This window comes from Phialemonium atrogriseum (genome assembly GCF_030411735.1).
Source record: "Phialemonium atrogriseum strain 8032-3 unplaced genomic scaffold QBC33scaffold_9, whole genome shotgun sequence".
Classification (NCBI taxonomy): domain Eukaryota; kingdom Fungi; phylum Ascomycota; class Sordariomycetes; order Cephalothecales; family Cephalothecaceae; genus Phialemonium; species Phialemonium atrogriseum.
Genome location: NW_026848146.1, coordinates 387,217 through 402,998, shown reverse-complemented (window position 1 = coordinate 402,998; position 15,782 = coordinate 387,217). Strand labels below are relative to the sequence as shown.

Genomic DNA, 15,782 nt, shown 5'->3' with positions numbered 1-15,782 from the left:
GAAACGAGAGGGAGAATGCAAAAAGGGGGTATGCTGGCTGACTGCCCGCTGCTTCCCATTCGACAGTGATAACCCGGACCAAGTGTAAAACCAAGCCATGGAATTCATCTAAGCTCATGTATGACATACATTCCGATGTTCTCATTACCTCCCCGATGTGTCTCTTTCCATCCGCAAAATCCGTCTGAACGACATGGCAACGTCCGTGATGAGTGAGCAACGCCGCAAAAAGGGGGAAAAGAAATAACAGACAGGCACCCCCTTCCTAAGCCAACCGAACAAAAAAAAATGCCTTGATTCCTTCCCAACACGCCCCTGGCAAGTGACAACCGAGGGGCCCCGATCTAGACAACGGCCGTGACCCTCCTCACGCTCTTCCTCGCGCCCTCCCCGCTGATCATGACCGCGCCCTCCATCTCGAGCGCGCGCATCACCTCGGCAAACTCTGCCGGGTCGACGGGCACGCCTGCGGCCTCGCCCAGGCGCCTGGCTACGTCTGCGAACTTGACTGCGCCGCCCGAGGCGGTGAGCTCGTCGAGAAGGCGCAGTGCGGCGTCGCGCATGTCTGCGCGGCGGCGGCGCTCGGCGGCGCTGGTGCCCTCGGTCAGCAGCGACATGTCGATGCGGCCCTGGGCGTCGGTGGCGGCCGTCTTGAGGGCCGACTTGATGAGGCGCACGGCCTCGAGCACGTCGGCCCGCGTCACCTCGCCGGCGAGGCGCATCTTGGCGTGCGCCTCGGAGAGCCGGATCATGCTCTCCAGCTGCCGCGTCGTCGCCGTGATGCGCTTCTCGGCGGCGCGCACGTCCTGGCCTAGCTTGCGCATCTCGACGTAGGCGTCCACGAGCTCGCGCGCGGCTTCTTGGGAGATGGTTGGGTGGATGTGGGCGCGGGCGTATGAGATGTAGGTGGTGAGGAACTCGATGGGCTGTTTGGCGGTTAGCTGTGAGGGGGGTGATGGGGGGGTTTAGTGCAGAGGGCTTCTTACCAAGATAGCATTGTTCGATTGAGCCGAATGGGGCTTGTCTTCGAGATACATCGACATCATGTGGCGGGCTAGCCGGCGATCGTTCTTCTCGTCAACACGGTCTAGAATCAAGTAGACAAGATCGAAACGGGAGAGTAGCGTCGGCGGCAGGTCGATGTTCTGCGGGACGGGCAAGTCTGGGTTGTACCGACTGCCAATGGGATTCGCCGATGCCAGAATGCTCGTCCGGGCATTGAGCGTCGTGATGATGCCTGCCTTGGCGACAGACACTGTCTGCTGCTCCATGACTTCGTGGAGGACCGAGCGGGTAGAATCGCTCATCTTGTCAAACTCGTCGATGCAGCAAACACCGCCATCCGAGAGCACCAGAGCGCCGGACTCGAGCACGAGCTGCCGGCTCTCTGGATCGCGAGTGACATAGGCCGTGAGACCAACGGCGGATGAGCCCTTGCCGCTGGTATAGACACCGCGGGGGGCAATCTTGTGGACATAGCCCAGGAGTTGAGACTTTGAGGTGGAGGGATCACCACACAGCAGGATATTAATGTCTCCACGATACCTGGGGCTGCCTCCTTTGTGGAACGTCTTGTTGGTGCCACTGAAGAGCTGGAGGAGGATGCCCTTCTTTACGTCGTCCATCTCGTAGATCGATGGTGCCAGCGAGCGAGCTAGGAGTTCGTAGATATCCGGACGAGCCGCGGTCTCCTTGATCTTCTCCTCTTCCTCGGGGCTCACCTTCCTCACTTCCTCGAGGCCGGTGCCATCGGCTTGAGCTTCCTCGTCTTCAGCAAGGTCGAGAGTCGAGGGGTCGGCACCCATTCGCTTCCGGTCAACCTTCTGGACGTGCAGAACGTCCACGTATGTCTTGTGGACGCTCTTGACCGTCCTCATCCGAGGATTTACCCGAACAGGGGTGACCTTGAAGATACCAGTGAGCTCAACACGGTCACCGGCCTTGCAGAAGTCCACAAGGTCGTTGTAGACGCAGACAGACACCGAGTGTGGCGTCTGGCCGGGAGGGACGGCGTCCGGGGTCTCCTGAAGCTTAACAACTTGCTTATCCTCAAACGAACAACGGTTGTGGACAATCTGCATCGAGTTCTTGGACTGGCATCTGGCGCGAGGGCATTCCGTAGGTTCGCGGATCCGGCCGCGATCCAGACTAACGTTCACCGAGTGGCCGCACATGCTGCACTTGAAGAACGCGTCCTTCATATCGGGAATGACCGGAGTAGTGCGAATCACGAGCCCCTTGATACACACAAGCTTGTCCATGTCGGAGGGGTTCAGGTCACGCAGGTTGGTGGTGTTGTCGAGACCCCAGGGCCTGACAACGTAGCCTATCGAGTTGACCTGGTCCTCGAGAGTGGTCTGGGCCGGCTGCGGTCGAGGGGTCGAAGGCTCTTCGCTCCGCTCAGAGCTGGGGAAAGCCGGTTCGGAGCTCTGAGTTGACGGGGCACCGTTGGCACCGGCGCTGCTCTGGCTGGTCCGCTGGTTTGCCATCTCAGCCCGAGCGAGCTCCAACATGCAGTCCTGGACGCACTGGTCCATGACAGGGACGATTTCTTGCGGGTATGCCTGGACTTGGTGCCACAACTTCTGCGTTCTGGGGTAGGCCTTGAGATCCCGGATGTTCAGGTACAGCTTATCTGTGCCGAGAAGCAACATGTTCTCCATAGCTTCCAGGTACGGCTTAGAGTCTGCCTCGGGATCACCATCCGTATCGGCCTCAGCCACGCCGTCCGCCCACATCCGATACTTGGCCGTGAAGTTCTTGAGGAAGTCTTTGAAGGAGGAGAAGGAATCATCGATAGACACGGTGGTTCCCCAGATAAGGCTCTGACTAGATCCGCCAAGCGCATCCGCTTCCGATGTGTTGGGGTTGTTGTTTGAGAACGACGCGACGTCTGATCCGAGAGCGGAGCCGTCGCGAACGACCCGGCCGGCGTCATCGAGGAGGATGCGACGCGGAATTCTAGCTGGAGACCGGATAAGGTCTGGATTGATGTCTCCTCGGCGAGAACGGGGCGGGCGCGACGAGCTGACAAACAAGCCGCTGCTCTCGCTCCGCAGGTCTGGAGTCTGTGCAAGATGTCGGCCGGGGCTGGAACTCGGTTCATAACGGATCGGGGAGGACTCTGTTCGCTAAGTCAATCAAGTGGTCTTGCTATTCAGTCACCGCTACGAAGACACACCTCCGATGAGAGCGCTGGCCCTGGGAGTCTGGTCACCGTCTATACTCTGGGTATCCGTCTGCTGGCGGAGAGGAGAACTTGGTGCACCGTTGGCCGGTTGAGAATTGGTAGTTTGCGTGTTACTCATCTGGCGCAGCGGCGAAGAGGCTCCAGCAGCGGCGTTGGCAGGGGAAGACTGGAAGAACATTGGGCTGGAAGCCAACTGCGATGCACGAGTCTGACGAGGAGTCCTTTCTGGGGCACTCTCAGCAGCATCAGGAGCGCCAGGAGCGGGGCTGCTCCGAGCAGCCTGGGAGCTGCGAGTTGAGCGACCTGGGGTGGAGGACGCTGCATTTCGGGTTCGACGGCCTGACGGTGAAGACATGTTGACCGCTGTTCGATGGTGTTGACAAGAAAGGTAACAGTAGGAAGGACGAGGGATGGAAACCAGAGAGGGGGAGACTTGTGCGGGTCGCAATTGAAGGGCTGGCTGGAGAAGGTGTGGGAACAACCACGGCCTAAACGCGAAATTAAAATCGAGACGCGTCTGTGTCGCGTTAAGGGGCTGCAAGCTCTTTACGCGTCCCCAGTCTGACAAAGCAGGGATGTTAATAGTGGGGCACATGGAACCACCAACACAAGCATCTTGGCTGAAGCACTGATCTGTATTTAACAAGGTACTGATCGGTATTTGTGGGGAAACAACTTGGTCCAACTCATGAAGTCAGAAGTCGGCAGGGTGGTGGCAGGGCTTGTAGTAGAGAGGTTGGATTGCCTGTAAGCTTCACAGCTCGGCAGCGAGAACAGAAGAGAATATATACATAGATCCGTAGACGTAATCTGTATGCATTGGAGCAATATTCTCTATTCTAGGCTGTCTATAATCTAATGTCAGAAGCCGCCTTCCGCAGCCTGTTCATAACTGCCGCTGCAATGTCGTCCCCATCACCGACTCCCTCGACGAATATCACGTCTGCCCCTCGCCTATCAAGGTCCCTCAACGCGGAGAAGAGCCCCTGGGCAATCCCCTTTATATCCCGGCCCAGGTCCAGGTCTAGCACCCTCGTTGCCCCCGCCCCGCCATCGGGCCCGCGCAGATCCCCCTCGATAAGGCTGTACATCGCCGGCCCGGATCCGTTGGCCGCTCCGACCTCGCCCTCCACCCCGTCACTGACGAATTGCAGGTTCGCGCAGTCCAGTCCGCCCGCGGCCGGCCACCTCTTCGTCCTGATGACCCCGATAATCCGCCGCGCCGCGCCCTTGCCGGCCCCACGGGCAACCTCGACATCCTCCGGATCCAGGACCCCAACCCCTCCTCCGCCCCGGTAGCCGGCCTCGTACAGCACGACCCTCGCCCTCGGGCTATAATGCTTATACTTCATCCCGGGCGCCCTCGGCGCATCCCCTTCGGCCCCCTCCCTCCGATCAAGGTACGCCTTCCTCACCCCCTCCCATCCCTCCACGCCCCTCAACTCCTCGATCCCCACCCCGCCAGGCCGCAGCACCACCGGCGGCACGCAGAGCCCGTCGACGACGGTGCTCTCGACCCCGACGCCGCACGCCCCGCCGTCCAGGACGACGAGCCCCGTCCGCGCGCCGAGGTCCTCGGCGACGTGCCGCGCCGCCGTCGGCGACGGCCGCGTGCTCGCGTTCGCGGAGGGGGCCGCCAGCGGCACGCCCGCGAGGCGGATCAGCGTCCGCGCCAGCGCAGACGCGGGCATGCGCGCCCCGAACGTCGGAAGCCCGGCCGTCACCTCGGGGGCCAGGCGCGACGGGGACGGGTTCGGGAGGAGGATCGTCAGCGGGCCCGGCCAGAAGCGGGCGATCAGGGGGCGGTAGATGGGCGGGATGGGGTCGTCGTGGTCGTGGTCGTCGTTGGTGCGTGTGTGGGTTCCGTTGGTGAGACCCGTTCCTGCTGCTGCTGCTGCTGTTGTTGTTGCTCCCTCCGCCGTCGTCGTAACCTCATCCGGTCGCGGCGTCAACAGTTCCCGCAGCATTGCCAGGTCGCTGACGTGCACGATCAGCGGGTTATCCGAGGGCCTGCCCTTCGCGGCGTAGATGCCCCTCACGGCGGCGCTGCGGGTGGCGTCTGCGCCGAGGCCGTAGACTGTCTCGGTGGGGAACGCGACGGGCACGTCGCTCGTGCGCAGGTGCGCCGCCGCGGCCCGCAGCCGCTCCATCGTCTCCCCGGCCGCGGTGCCGGTGCCGGCGACCTCCCACCGGTCCAGCGACGGCGCCCCGTCCGGACCCTGGCCCGGTGCGAACCGGCCCAGCTCTTGGCTGGTGTCGACTTTTAGTATCTGGGCCTCCATCGCCGGCTCCAGTGTGTGATGATGATGGTTGTGGTTGTGGCGGCGAGACGCGGATGCAGCAGCCCAGCGCGCAAGTGCTCTCAGATGGCTACTGATCGCCAACTTTGATCTTAGCTGCCGAGGGCAGCACACTGAGATGTGCACAGGTCTTCTATAAGACGTGATATTATTGGAGTTATAGATATGGTAAAACTTTGATCTGGTTTATCCTCTAGTGAGAAGAAAGTTGCAGTATTAGATAAAGTAAGTTGGGCAGTATTGTCGGAGTCATCAAACTGGCGGGAAAAAAATCTATTTTGAAGTCCGTTTGCCTTTGGCTCGTCCAGAATAAAAGTGGCAACATTTGAAGGGCGCCAAATATGAGCTTTCATCAGGTATCAATTGACTACGGGTATTATAAAATTGACTGCAAACATCACGTTCAATACACTATACACGATCTTCTTCTGACAGGAGGCAGCTGCGTGCCTCAAGGAAAGTACCCTGGACCTACCGCAGGCATTAGACTTTAGCTTTGCTTTAGAAGCAACATTTGCCTCCTTACTTACTTCAAACCAGCAGAAATATCCCTCGCATGAAACTCCTTGTTTTGTTCTTCATTCTTCATTCTTCATTCTCTAATTACAGCTTGTCTTGTCCTGTAACCTTCGCCGATATCATGGGCCAGACACAAAGTGTCAGAGGGCGGAGGTGCCAATCATCACTTCCTTCAACTGGAAGCGGTGGGTCAGCTCCAGGGTCAGCTCCCTGGTCGGCTTTCATGCAACTGCCAGTGGACCTGGTTCTCCTGATATCCGACTCATTCCTGGACCCTATATCAGCACTGGCCCTCTCTCTGACATGCAAAGACCTGTTCAACATGCTCTTCGTCAAACCGCTACCAAGACTAGAAAATTCTGACCAGGAAGCATTTCTGCTCCTCCTTGAGAAAGATGTGAGTCGTCAACGGCCAAGGTACTATTGCCATGCCTGCGTGCGTCTGCATTCTTTCGACCCTACTCGTGAGGGCCCAACCACGTCCGACTATGGCAGAGCTCTTGAATACAACGACTGTCGCCGCAGCCGCGCCTATCTTGATGGCGGCGAGTTCACCATCGGATACCATCATGCCCGCCTCATCATGAATCAGCACTTATATGGCGCGCCGCAAGACCTGGCCCTGAGCGCATTCGACATCACATACCGGCCAGGGGACTACCCGCAGCAAGGCCTGGCCCTGAGCGCATTCGACATCACCCACAGGCCAGGGGACTACCTGCTGCGTTGGGGCCAGCAATGGTCAGCAAGAATTATAGATGATGAGCTTTTCCTGTCTGCCACGCACACCCTCCGTTTCGACGGGACAGAGGGGGATTTTCGAGACATGCTTGACCAGAGGAAGTACAACGTATGCGCATATGTCGGGACGAAGAAGCATGCAGACAGGCGTAGCCGCGAACACGCCGAGAAGTGTCATGGCTATCGACAACACCTTTACGACAGCCGCAACCAGATGCTGCAGCGTCGGGGTGATGCCCATTTGGCTTCACCCCTTTGGTTCAACCCTCCCTGGAGCCCCAGCCGCACTATCAACTCCTTTAGGCGTGAGGGAAGCGCGAGCCTGCCACAACACAGATTTCTGAGGCAGTGTCGGGATCTCCTTGGTCGTGCATCTTCTGTGCCACCGATTATACAACGACTCTCTCTCGAGGAAATGTTGTTGGAGAAGGGCCAAAGGGCGCGCGAGAAGAATGGATCCTCACCATTGTCACCTAACACCAATTGGGGAGCTGTCGATCGCCGTCTGATCCGAAATGGGAAGCGTTTGCACGAGGAGTGATGAACGACGCTGAGCCTAGGCGGGAGAAACTCGGCTCTCTGCCTGGAGGCGTAAAGAAGAAGTGGGAGGAGTCTGTATGAAGCGGCGAGCATGTCTCTGGTACCAGATACGCAGTATTCTGAACAGCTGGCGGCAACTTTTTCATAATTCCGCCTGCCCACAGACCAGCTGCAGCGACTGGAGATACTAGGCAGGGGAGCTGCCCAATTGAATTGAGTCAATTAATCAAATCTAAGTGTACAAAAGACGGAGATATCGATACTCCTCCTAGCCAACTCCATTTCTGAAAATTGAGTATTCATCATGGAGAGTCCAGCCCGCCCCCCTGCCGCCCTGTCCGGCGGACCGGGAGGTACGACAGTTGGGCGTTCGAATAGCTGAGATGATCTGCGAAACTGGACAGCATTCGCATTATGTCGCCGCGCACTTCCTCGGGGCTGGCTATGCCCTGCATGACTCGGGCCGAGGGTGGCGCTGGTGCTGGCGGCAAATTTGAACCATGTCCGTTCAGATGGCCGTGCTGCTGGGCGGCCTGGTGTTCCTGGTGTTGCTGTTGTTGGGCGTCGGGTCGAGCGGGTGGCTGGCGGTTGCTGGCCATGGTCAAGTAGTCCGTGTCTAGGTACTCGCTTCCCGAATATCCGCCATCACCGTAGCTGCTAGTCCGGCTGTGCATTCCACTGCCGTTCGCGGAGAAGTCAGGGGCGCTGTCGAGATCATCCGGCGCCCTGGCCAAGCGGGCAAAGTCACTATCGTCAGAGACGTAGATCGACGGTTCCCTCGTCGTAGACCTCAATGGCTCGTACAGCGAGGCATGGCGCTCAAGGTCGAAGGGATTTGCGGGTCCACCAACATCTGATCCAGACACCGAGGCCGCGTCCGAGTTAGCAGTGGAGGGACGAGTAAGCTCTGGCATGGCCAGGCTTTCATCGAGATCAATCAGGCTCCCCATGGAGGCACGATTGTCCTGTGTCTGTGGGACCATGAGGTCATAGCTCTGGGAAGGAAAATTGGCCGGTTCGGTCGGATGGTGGATGAGAGGTGGGCGGGCGGCTAAGCTGGGGACCATTGTAGGACGGTCCTCATGGAAGGGAAAGCGGGACATCTCTGGGTTCGCCGTAGCTGGCGGCGGGGGTATGACGGGGAATTTCCATTCCTGGGTACGACGGTTGTTCTTCAAATCGGCTGGGTCACTGAGCGGCGCCTTACTGAAGTCGAGGGTCTCTTCGAAGCTGTAATCAACCGAAGCTCTGGGCCCAGCCCTGATGGTCTCCATGTCGGCAAGCTGCGACAGGTCAGTGCCGTGGAACGATGCGTCAAGGTCGATGAGGGATTCTCTCAATGTCGACTGGAACGAGTTGTCCCTGAGAGGGAGATCGGATGTCGAAGGGGGGATCGGTTTGTTGTAGTAGAGTCGAGCATTCTCCTCGTAGTTGGAGATAGTATTCGGATCAAAGACCTTCTCGAGCGGGGCCTTGACAGCGGGAAGGTGTGGTGGTGGTCTCCGGCGCGACTTGGGCTTAGAAGGGCGAGAGGTCTCGTCGTTGAACTGAAAGTCAACTTGGGACCCGTACACGTTGTAGACGGCCTGGGCATCCGGGTTCTCGAGCACAAGCATATCGAAGTCGACAGTTGTGCTGAAATTCCACTCATCGTTCGCAAGGGCTGTCGACGAATAGTCCAACGGCCCTTGTGCGCCACCCATTGCGAAGAGCGACTTCCGGCTCCCGCCCCGTGCCTCCCAGAGCTTGTAGGCCTTGACCAGTTCCGCGAGCGTGTACGTGGGGAAAACGTTGCTCGTGTTGCTAATGTATGGATGGCGTTGGACATCTTCGATCGTGGGCCGCTTTGCAGGGTCTTCCTCGAGGCAGAAGGAAACGAGGTTTCGGATCTGTGCCGAGTATCTATCCCCCTCTAAACGAGGAGTATGTGTCTTGAGGTAGTTGCCAAGCTGAGTGATGTCAATGCCAGCCATCACATTTGGCGGGAGACCAGATGCTATCTCGAACACCATGGACCCAAAGGCCCAGATGTCGACCTCTGTGCCGTATGAAGCAGAGGGATCGAAGAGCTCCGGTGCCATCCAGTGAGGCGTTCCAATGAAGGTGGACCGCTTGTCGAACTTGGTCTCTATAATGCCGGCCACGCCAAAGTCGCACAGCTGGACTCCGCCTGGCTCAGTAACCAGGACGTTTGCGCACTTGATGTCTCGATGGATGATCCCCTGTTTGTGGACCCAGAACATGGCCTCTGCAACTTCTCTGAGGATGGGGATGATCCACTTCTCCTGAAGACCCCCCGGAGCAGTGGGCTTCATCAGAGTCGCAACGCTGCCTCCAGCGCAGTACTCGGTAACCATCCACATCGACTCGCCAACAGGGAGCACGTCCAGGACGTGATTGATGTTCTTGGCCCCACTCTCGCTCAGGAGCTTGAGGGCGTTGATCTCCTTCATAAACTCGCTATATGTGTCGGCCAGTTTTGGATTGAGCGTATCGCTCCCCTCGATATCGATTATCTTCACAGCAACAAGAGCCTTGGTATTCAGGTCAGTTGCCTTGTAGACCCGACCAAAACTTCCCTTGCCAATCAGTTCTTGCAGTAGGTAAGAAGGGACATCTTTCCCGGCCTTGGCACACTCGTCGTAGAGTGAATCTTGCATTTTCTTCGCATCTTCGATGGCCTTCTGCTTGGTAACCGAAAAGTCGGCACCTCTGACTTGGAGGCTCGCCATTTTTCGAGGTGGCGCTTCTGGCAGACGGGATGTAGCGAACTGAATAGGAGTGGCCTGCTCTAAGTTACTCTTCCCGTTTAGCCTCGAGAGATCTGCGCGCCAGGCCTCGTCTTCGAGAGCTTGGTAGTATCTGGTTATCTCCTGAGCTGTTCTCGGCCTCGCACTGAGATGAAATCAGTCAGTTTGGTGTTCCATCTCTGATAGATGTCGGCCAGTGTATCTCATCAGTGTATAAACAAGTAGAATAGCCGAACATGAACACAGTCAAGCAGCAAAATAAGAAGCAGGTGAGCGAGGCAAGGAACATAGATGCCGAGCAGTACACCAATGACGGCAGCTAACACATTTGCACTTGCCTTGCCTCGGATAGCCACCCCGGCTTCTAACCGGGTGCACAGGTTGGACAAGAGGGAGATGCAGGCAGCAGATCCAGTCGTAGCAGTGGCCAGCAAGGGATGGCTTCTGCAGGATATGGCCCCATATCAGCTCTATACACCTGCTGGAGTGTCGCATGCTGTAGTCTCGCCTCTCTCTGGAGGCGACTAGCCCCGCCATGAATTGGGAGACTGAAGCAACTCATGGCCATGTAACGTAACAAGCAAATCTTGGAGCAAAGAGGTTGGGGAAATGAATAGCTTGTCTGCTGGACGCAAAGATCAAGCGCGAGGGTGCAGATGGATCATGATAAAGGAAAAGATATCCAACTTACCAATGTGAAATCTGAGCTGTTGTAAGACAAGCTGCTGCCTTGTTCTCTTCTCAACCTGGTGTCTGGTATGAAAGTTGGAATCTCCCAAGGAGACTTGGCCTCAGATGGGTGGGCTCATGAGAGGGTATTCACAGGCACCGCAATTCCCAAGGCACACTGGCGACTTTCGACTCGGCAAAACTTGGCAATCAAACTGGAGAGTCTGAAAACCATGCCAAGAGGGTATTGCAGCTGAGAAGCCGCGTGAGGCGGCACCCTTGAATATCCGCCTGATGTTAGGGAGCCTGTCTGATATCTGTGTTGGAGGTATGGATGAAAGTTGATCGAGGATATGCACGACCCAAGATGGAGAACCTTAACCCAAGGTGTGGGTACCCAACTAGTGGAAGGGGATAAGATCCCTGTTCCCACGTGGGAAATGCCCCACTTCTACACTGATCCTCACTTTGCCGTCAATATCATGCCATATTATTACAATTATTATCTAATATTTCAAGCCGGTTTGCTGAGAACTAGGGACCTCGTATATTCAATTATAAAATCGTTTGGTGACTCCAGAACTGTTCCTCCTAGGGAAGCAGCATGGTAACGGGGCAAGGGACAGGCGTCATTGTTGGCGTGGAGAATTCCGAAACATCTGGATGATCGTAGATGACATGGGCCCAGGATAATCCGACAGGCAACATAAGGGCCATGACTTGGTCATCGTGACAGACTGTGGCACCATGAGAGCTCTTTCCCTTCTTGTTGAGGTTGAGGTTTATGCATTGCCGGAGCAGGACTTGAAAAGGTCAAGCTCTAGTTTCCACGGTAAGAATTCTGCCAGAGACTACCTTGGGGGTCGTGACAGCAGGGTAATCGATCACAACAGAGCGATGGCTTCTTGACAAGACGCATCAAACCAAATGAAACAAAACTGGGGCCAGAGGTTGCCATCATGGAGTCTTCTGGGGACCCTCCCTGAGCCTGCCGATCATCTTCTCGTGGATCTTCTGCCAACCGTTCTCACACTGCGACCTGACGATGGACACCAGCAACATGGAGCAGTTGATATCGACGTCCTCGACCAGTTCCAGCTGGCCCTCCTCGCCCTTGATCTCCCAGATGGTGTCCATGACCACGGACATTGGACTGCGAATTCGGACGAACACCCCGTTGCTGATGTTGGTGAACTCGTACGTGCTGACCACATTCGAGTCCCACAGGCCGGCAGGGAGGGCGTGGACAACATCCGTGACCTGATACGACTTGGTCTCGCCGAGCGCCTCGATTCTCTCGGGGATTGGTGCATGCGTGTCGGTCTCTACCGGCTGGAACTTGGCCATGTGGGGGTCACAGTGGAGGAAGAATTCATGGTCCTGTAGCATCGCAATCGCCTGCTGTGTGGTTGTGTCTTCGGGCAGCTTGGAGCTGTGCAGCAGCTTTGCCGCGCCGCTGAAGACTGTCCCATATCAAATGCGGTGATGTCGGTTAGCGAACCTCAAGTCGGTGCGGCTTGGGCCTGCCATAAGGGGAAGAGGGAACACTAACATGATGACATATTTGCTATCTGATGAAATGAATCAATTGCAAAAATAACTGTTACACCGGGTCTGTAGGTAGGTATCTGTCGAGAGAATTTACTTGCCGATATATGAATGTTGTTTGTAGAAGGCGCACTTGGAACACTTAGCGGCCAGAGTGCTCGGTCAACTTGACACACCTTAAGTATCATCGCGTGCAGGGTTGAAGGATTCCTTCCATCAACTTAGAACCTAGGTAGAGTTTTAGGGTGTTTAGGTAGGTACCTACCTTATATCATATTTTGGCAGGCATTCTAAGCTGTTTGTTAATCGTCAGACCTTTTCGCTATCTCAGGAGGTAACCAGCATGGAAGTCCTCTCAGTTTTACTCAGCTCCAAGAACAAGGAGACTTCATTTTGCCATTTGCCTTCCGCCAATCCCTCATCTCAGCCAGACCCTGGGAAGATTTGGAGTTGGTGCAAATAATGCGTCCGTTTGAGGATTCATTTCAACACTTTGGATGGCCGAGATGGGTTATATCCCCAAGTGGGGATGGCCAGCCTCTACTGGATGTCGACAGCGACAATTGAAGCCAATAATTCTCATCGGTCCGGGCAAGCATCTCGCCAGAGATGGAACCCCGATGGCGGCGGCACCACACTGGATTACCCTGGGCAGCCACATAAATCCAAGTCGCGGGGCAGCTGCGCTCAGCACTCGATTTGGTCAAGACGAAGTCTGCCTCCCGCAGATGTCTGTACCTGACGACCAATCCGACGACCCGAGACATGCAGTTGGCTTTACGACAGATGACTGAATGCTGTCATCCCAGCCTCGTCATGGCTGTTGAACGCAGAGCTCTTGTCGGTTCTTGAACAAAAGATGGCGATACGCACGCTCTGCTCCCGCCTCTCTAACCTTGTTAATACCCGATGTTGGCCCTCTGTTCATTCTGGCCATGGCTGTGGGACAATGGTCTTATCAGACAATAAGATGTGGAGAGGATATAGCTCTTCTATCTCTTCTAAACCAATTGCCCTCGCGTCCCTCCGTCAACCTGAACAGGCCCCTCCAAGGCCGAGACGATCGGAGGAGAAGCCTCTCCTTCGACAACGAATGCTGCCTCGCAAGCTCTCTAGCCTTCTTGGCCGGGCCGTTTGGTGACCCAAACCATGTGATAGCTTTATCAGTGGAAGAGGTTTCGGCCTCGAAAGCTGTCAAAGTTGTCATAGCCATAAATAAGCAAGCCCCTAGTGATGGGGTTAAAATCTTGGAGCGGATCAAGGTTGGCTTCGAGTCCGTTTTCAGCGTTCTCGCTAGAGCAAGACCTGGTACCGAGTTTTGATCGGAGACACTGCCGTAGCTGTGACTAACGGCAACGCAGACAGTAATGAGAATGTTTACAGGGAGACCCTCTCTGCCGTTGTGTCAATGACACGGCGCCAGATACTCCTCCGGGTCGGCTCGAAACGCCCGGGGCTATCCTCTGCCCACAACAAAAAGACATTATTCGGCGACATTGTCCAAACCATTATCGATGTCGTGCGCCAGCGCCGACGGCTTAGAGGAGAAGCTGCCCTATTCCTTGAGAAGTCGGTCATATTGAAGGATTCTCTGGATGCTTTGGAAACATGCGACGCCAGCGAAGTAGATGCGAGATTGAAGGAGATGATAACTGCGGCAAGTCGCCTTAACCGAGCTGTGGATATACCGCGCCTCCTTCAAGACATACCCCCAAATCTGCTGAATCCCAGCACCCGGGAAGGATTCTCGAGGCGCCTTGGAAAGCTTGCCCGATACCGCGAGTGCTCCCGATATCTCTACCAGACTGCGAAGACGTTTGACATCTTCGCCGAAGCAACCGTGATTCCAATTTCGCTGAGCGAGGAACACCTTGCCAGAGTCCCTGAAAGACTGGATAACCCGAACTTCTTGGAATGCTTTTCGCGCTGCAAAAATGGTGCCAAGTTGCGTTTGGATACATTGTGCAGGAAGCTGGGTACGACGGAGCCCAATATCGCCCAACAGTTTGTCACACAGGCAAGCAAGGCATTTAACGAGTCCAAGATCCACGCTGAGATCCAGATCTTGAGTTATTACGAACTATCACACCCCGTCGAGAATACCCCGAGGGTGATCTGTTCCAACAAAGATGCCTGCTATCTATGCAATGCGTTCATCAGGCTGCATGGACAGTTCCACATTCCCGCATCCCATGGGCGGCTCTATCCAGCCTGGAGGCTGCCGAACCTACCGGTTTTACTCGACTTACAGGTCCAGCTTAACCTCTTCCTGGAAGCCCAAATACTCACTGAGAGCAAAAAGCTACTCGGCTCTGCCAGGCGAGCGGCCACCATGCTGCCGAACGAAAGCACCATTTTCCCCATCTCAACCTCTCTGTCCACCATCCTCAGTTCCGCTAGGTCACAACACGAGGATCCGCTAGTTGGTCCCTTGAACGAGCAAGCCCAGAACCCCCCCCGGGCAACAAGGACAAGTCATCCCACCACCCCAATCCAGCTCTCCCCGCAGCTACTGGCAGCAGGGGAACCACACGCGGCCGCCCTCGACATGCCCAACAGTTCGGTACACTTGCCACCTCCTGGCGAGACCAGCAACACCAGCCTACCCGACAACGACAAACCCACACCCCCCGTCCCGTCCAAGTCGAGTACCCCGACGCCAACCCCCTCCCCTCCACCAACCGGCTCCGAAATAACACCCCTAACCCGCGGCCAGCCGACAACGACACGCACCATCATCGGCGGCCATGCGGCGGCGACGCGGGGCTACTCGGCAGGGAGCCTGACCGTCTTCCTGGAGGTCCCCCGGAGCCGCAGCCGCGAGCTGAGCATCGAGTGGCTGCTTCCGGAGGAGGATGAGGAGGACGACAACCACCGAGCAGTTGACGCCCGCTCGATGCCCGAGGCCGTCGACGTCGACTCCGGCAGCCGCGACTGCGTCGTGCTTGCGTGCGGCCTGGACGTGGTCAGGATCCGTGTCCGGGCGGCGGTCTGAGGCTCGGGATCCCAACGGATTCCCCCCCTCCCGGGCGGGCGTTATGGGGACTTGTTACCTCGAGGATGGATGGTGTGACTGCTCCGTGTTATCCAGGCAGGGGGGGGGATGGTTTTGGGTTGGATGCCATCGTTGTGTTATGTGGGGGTTTGGATCAGACTCATCCTTCTTTCGTCCTGGCCTACCTCGGAAATTGGGCTGGGTCTCTTTCCTGGCGGGCAACGTAAATAAGGTTGAGACTTAAGAGTTTCTAGGTTCTCCTCGTGGGCCACTGTCTGAGAGAGGGAGAGAGAGATAGCAAGGCTGTGGTTGCGTACCGTTTGCCACCCCATATTCCCTGCGGCGTAAGGTGTCCCGAGTGACGGCTAATAAGAGGCGATCACACATCCTCTCCCCCCCAGCCCTTTCTGAAAAGGCTAAAAAGAGGCGAGTGCCGAACCGCAAGGCTGGGAACGGCTGGGCCTGCTAGCGGGGAAACGGGAAGTCTTATTGTTGTTTTGGTTTTTTTCCCCGGGTAATCGAGATGGCTG

General features: G+C 56.6%; 7 protein-coding genes across 7 annotated transcripts; 3 read left to right on the top strand and 4 right to left on the bottom strand.

Annotated features, from left to right (window-relative positions):
- Positions 1-53: 53 nt before the first annotated feature.
- On the bottom strand, positions 54-3,697 carry QBC33DRAFT_489646 (MCM-domain-containing protein). The gene is made up of 3 exons (XM_060425447.1): positions 3,182-3,697; positions 987-3,124; positions 54-926 (listed from the first exon to the last, which is right to left on the bottom strand). Exons 1-3 carry the CDS (start codon positions 3,543-3,545, stop codon positions 345-347), a joined length of 3,084 nt encoding a protein of 1,027 aa, XP_060284657.1. The 5' UTR covers positions 3,546-3,697; the 3' UTR covers positions 54-344.
- Positions 3,698-3,883: 186 nt separating this feature from the next.
- QBC33DRAFT_568790 (telomere recombination-domain-containing protein) lies at positions 3,884-5,854 on the bottom strand. The gene has a single exon (XM_060430520.1). It carries the CDS (start codon positions 5,470-5,472, stop codon positions 4,039-4,041), a length of 1,434 nt encoding a protein of 477 aa, XP_060284656.1. The 5' UTR covers positions 5,473-5,854; the 3' UTR covers positions 3,884-4,038.
- Positions 5,819-7,441, top strand: QBC33DRAFT_377470 (uncharacterized protein). Its single transcript, XM_060424035.1, has one exon. It carries the CDS (start codon positions 6,047-6,049, stop codon positions 7,289-7,291), a length of 1,245 nt encoding a protein of 414 aa, XP_060284655.1. The 5' UTR covers positions 5,819-6,046; the 3' UTR covers positions 7,292-7,441.
- Positions 7,442-10,399, bottom strand: QBC33DRAFT_377474 (STE/STE20/YSK protein kinase). The gene is made up of 2 exons (XM_060424036.1): positions 10,379-10,399; positions 7,442-10,185 (listed from the first exon to the last, which is right to left on the bottom strand). Exon 2 carries the CDS (start codon positions 10,020-10,022, stop codon positions 7,593-7,595), a length of 2,430 nt encoding a protein of 809 aa, XP_060284654.1. The 5' UTR covers positions 10,023-10,185; positions 10,379-10,399; the 3' UTR covers positions 7,442-7,592.
- A 1,098-nt stretch (positions 10,400-11,497) lies between these two features.
- QBC33DRAFT_534975 (uncharacterized protein) lies at positions 11,498-12,476 on the bottom strand. The gene is made up of 3 exons (XM_060427582.1): positions 12,262-12,476; positions 11,970-12,172; positions 11,498-11,828 (listed from the first exon to the last, which is right to left on the bottom strand). Exons 1-3 carry the CDS (start codon positions 12,443-12,445, stop codon positions 11,667-11,669), a joined length of 549 nt encoding a protein of 182 aa, XP_060284653.1. The 5' UTR covers positions 12,446-12,476; the 3' UTR covers positions 11,498-11,666.
- Positions 12,477-13,008: 532 nt separating this feature from the next.
- QBC33DRAFT_377381 (uncharacterized protein) lies at positions 13,009-15,321 on the top strand. The gene is made up of 2 exons (XM_060424033.1): positions 13,009-13,565; positions 13,619-15,321. Exons 1-2 carry the CDS (start codon positions 13,193-13,195, stop codon positions 15,250-15,252), a joined length of 2,007 nt encoding a protein of 668 aa, XP_060284652.1. The 5' UTR covers positions 13,009-13,192; the 3' UTR covers positions 15,253-15,321.
- QBC33DRAFT_534969 (uncharacterized protein) lies at positions 15,311-15,780 on the top strand. Its single transcript, XM_060427581.1, has 2 exons — positions 15,311-15,463; positions 15,570-15,780. Exons 1-2 carry the CDS (start codon positions 15,361-15,363, stop codon positions 15,719-15,721), a joined length of 255 nt encoding a protein of 84 aa, XP_060284651.1. The 5' UTR covers positions 15,311-15,360; the 3' UTR covers positions 15,722-15,780.
- Positions 15,781-15,782: the final 2 nt, after the last annotated feature.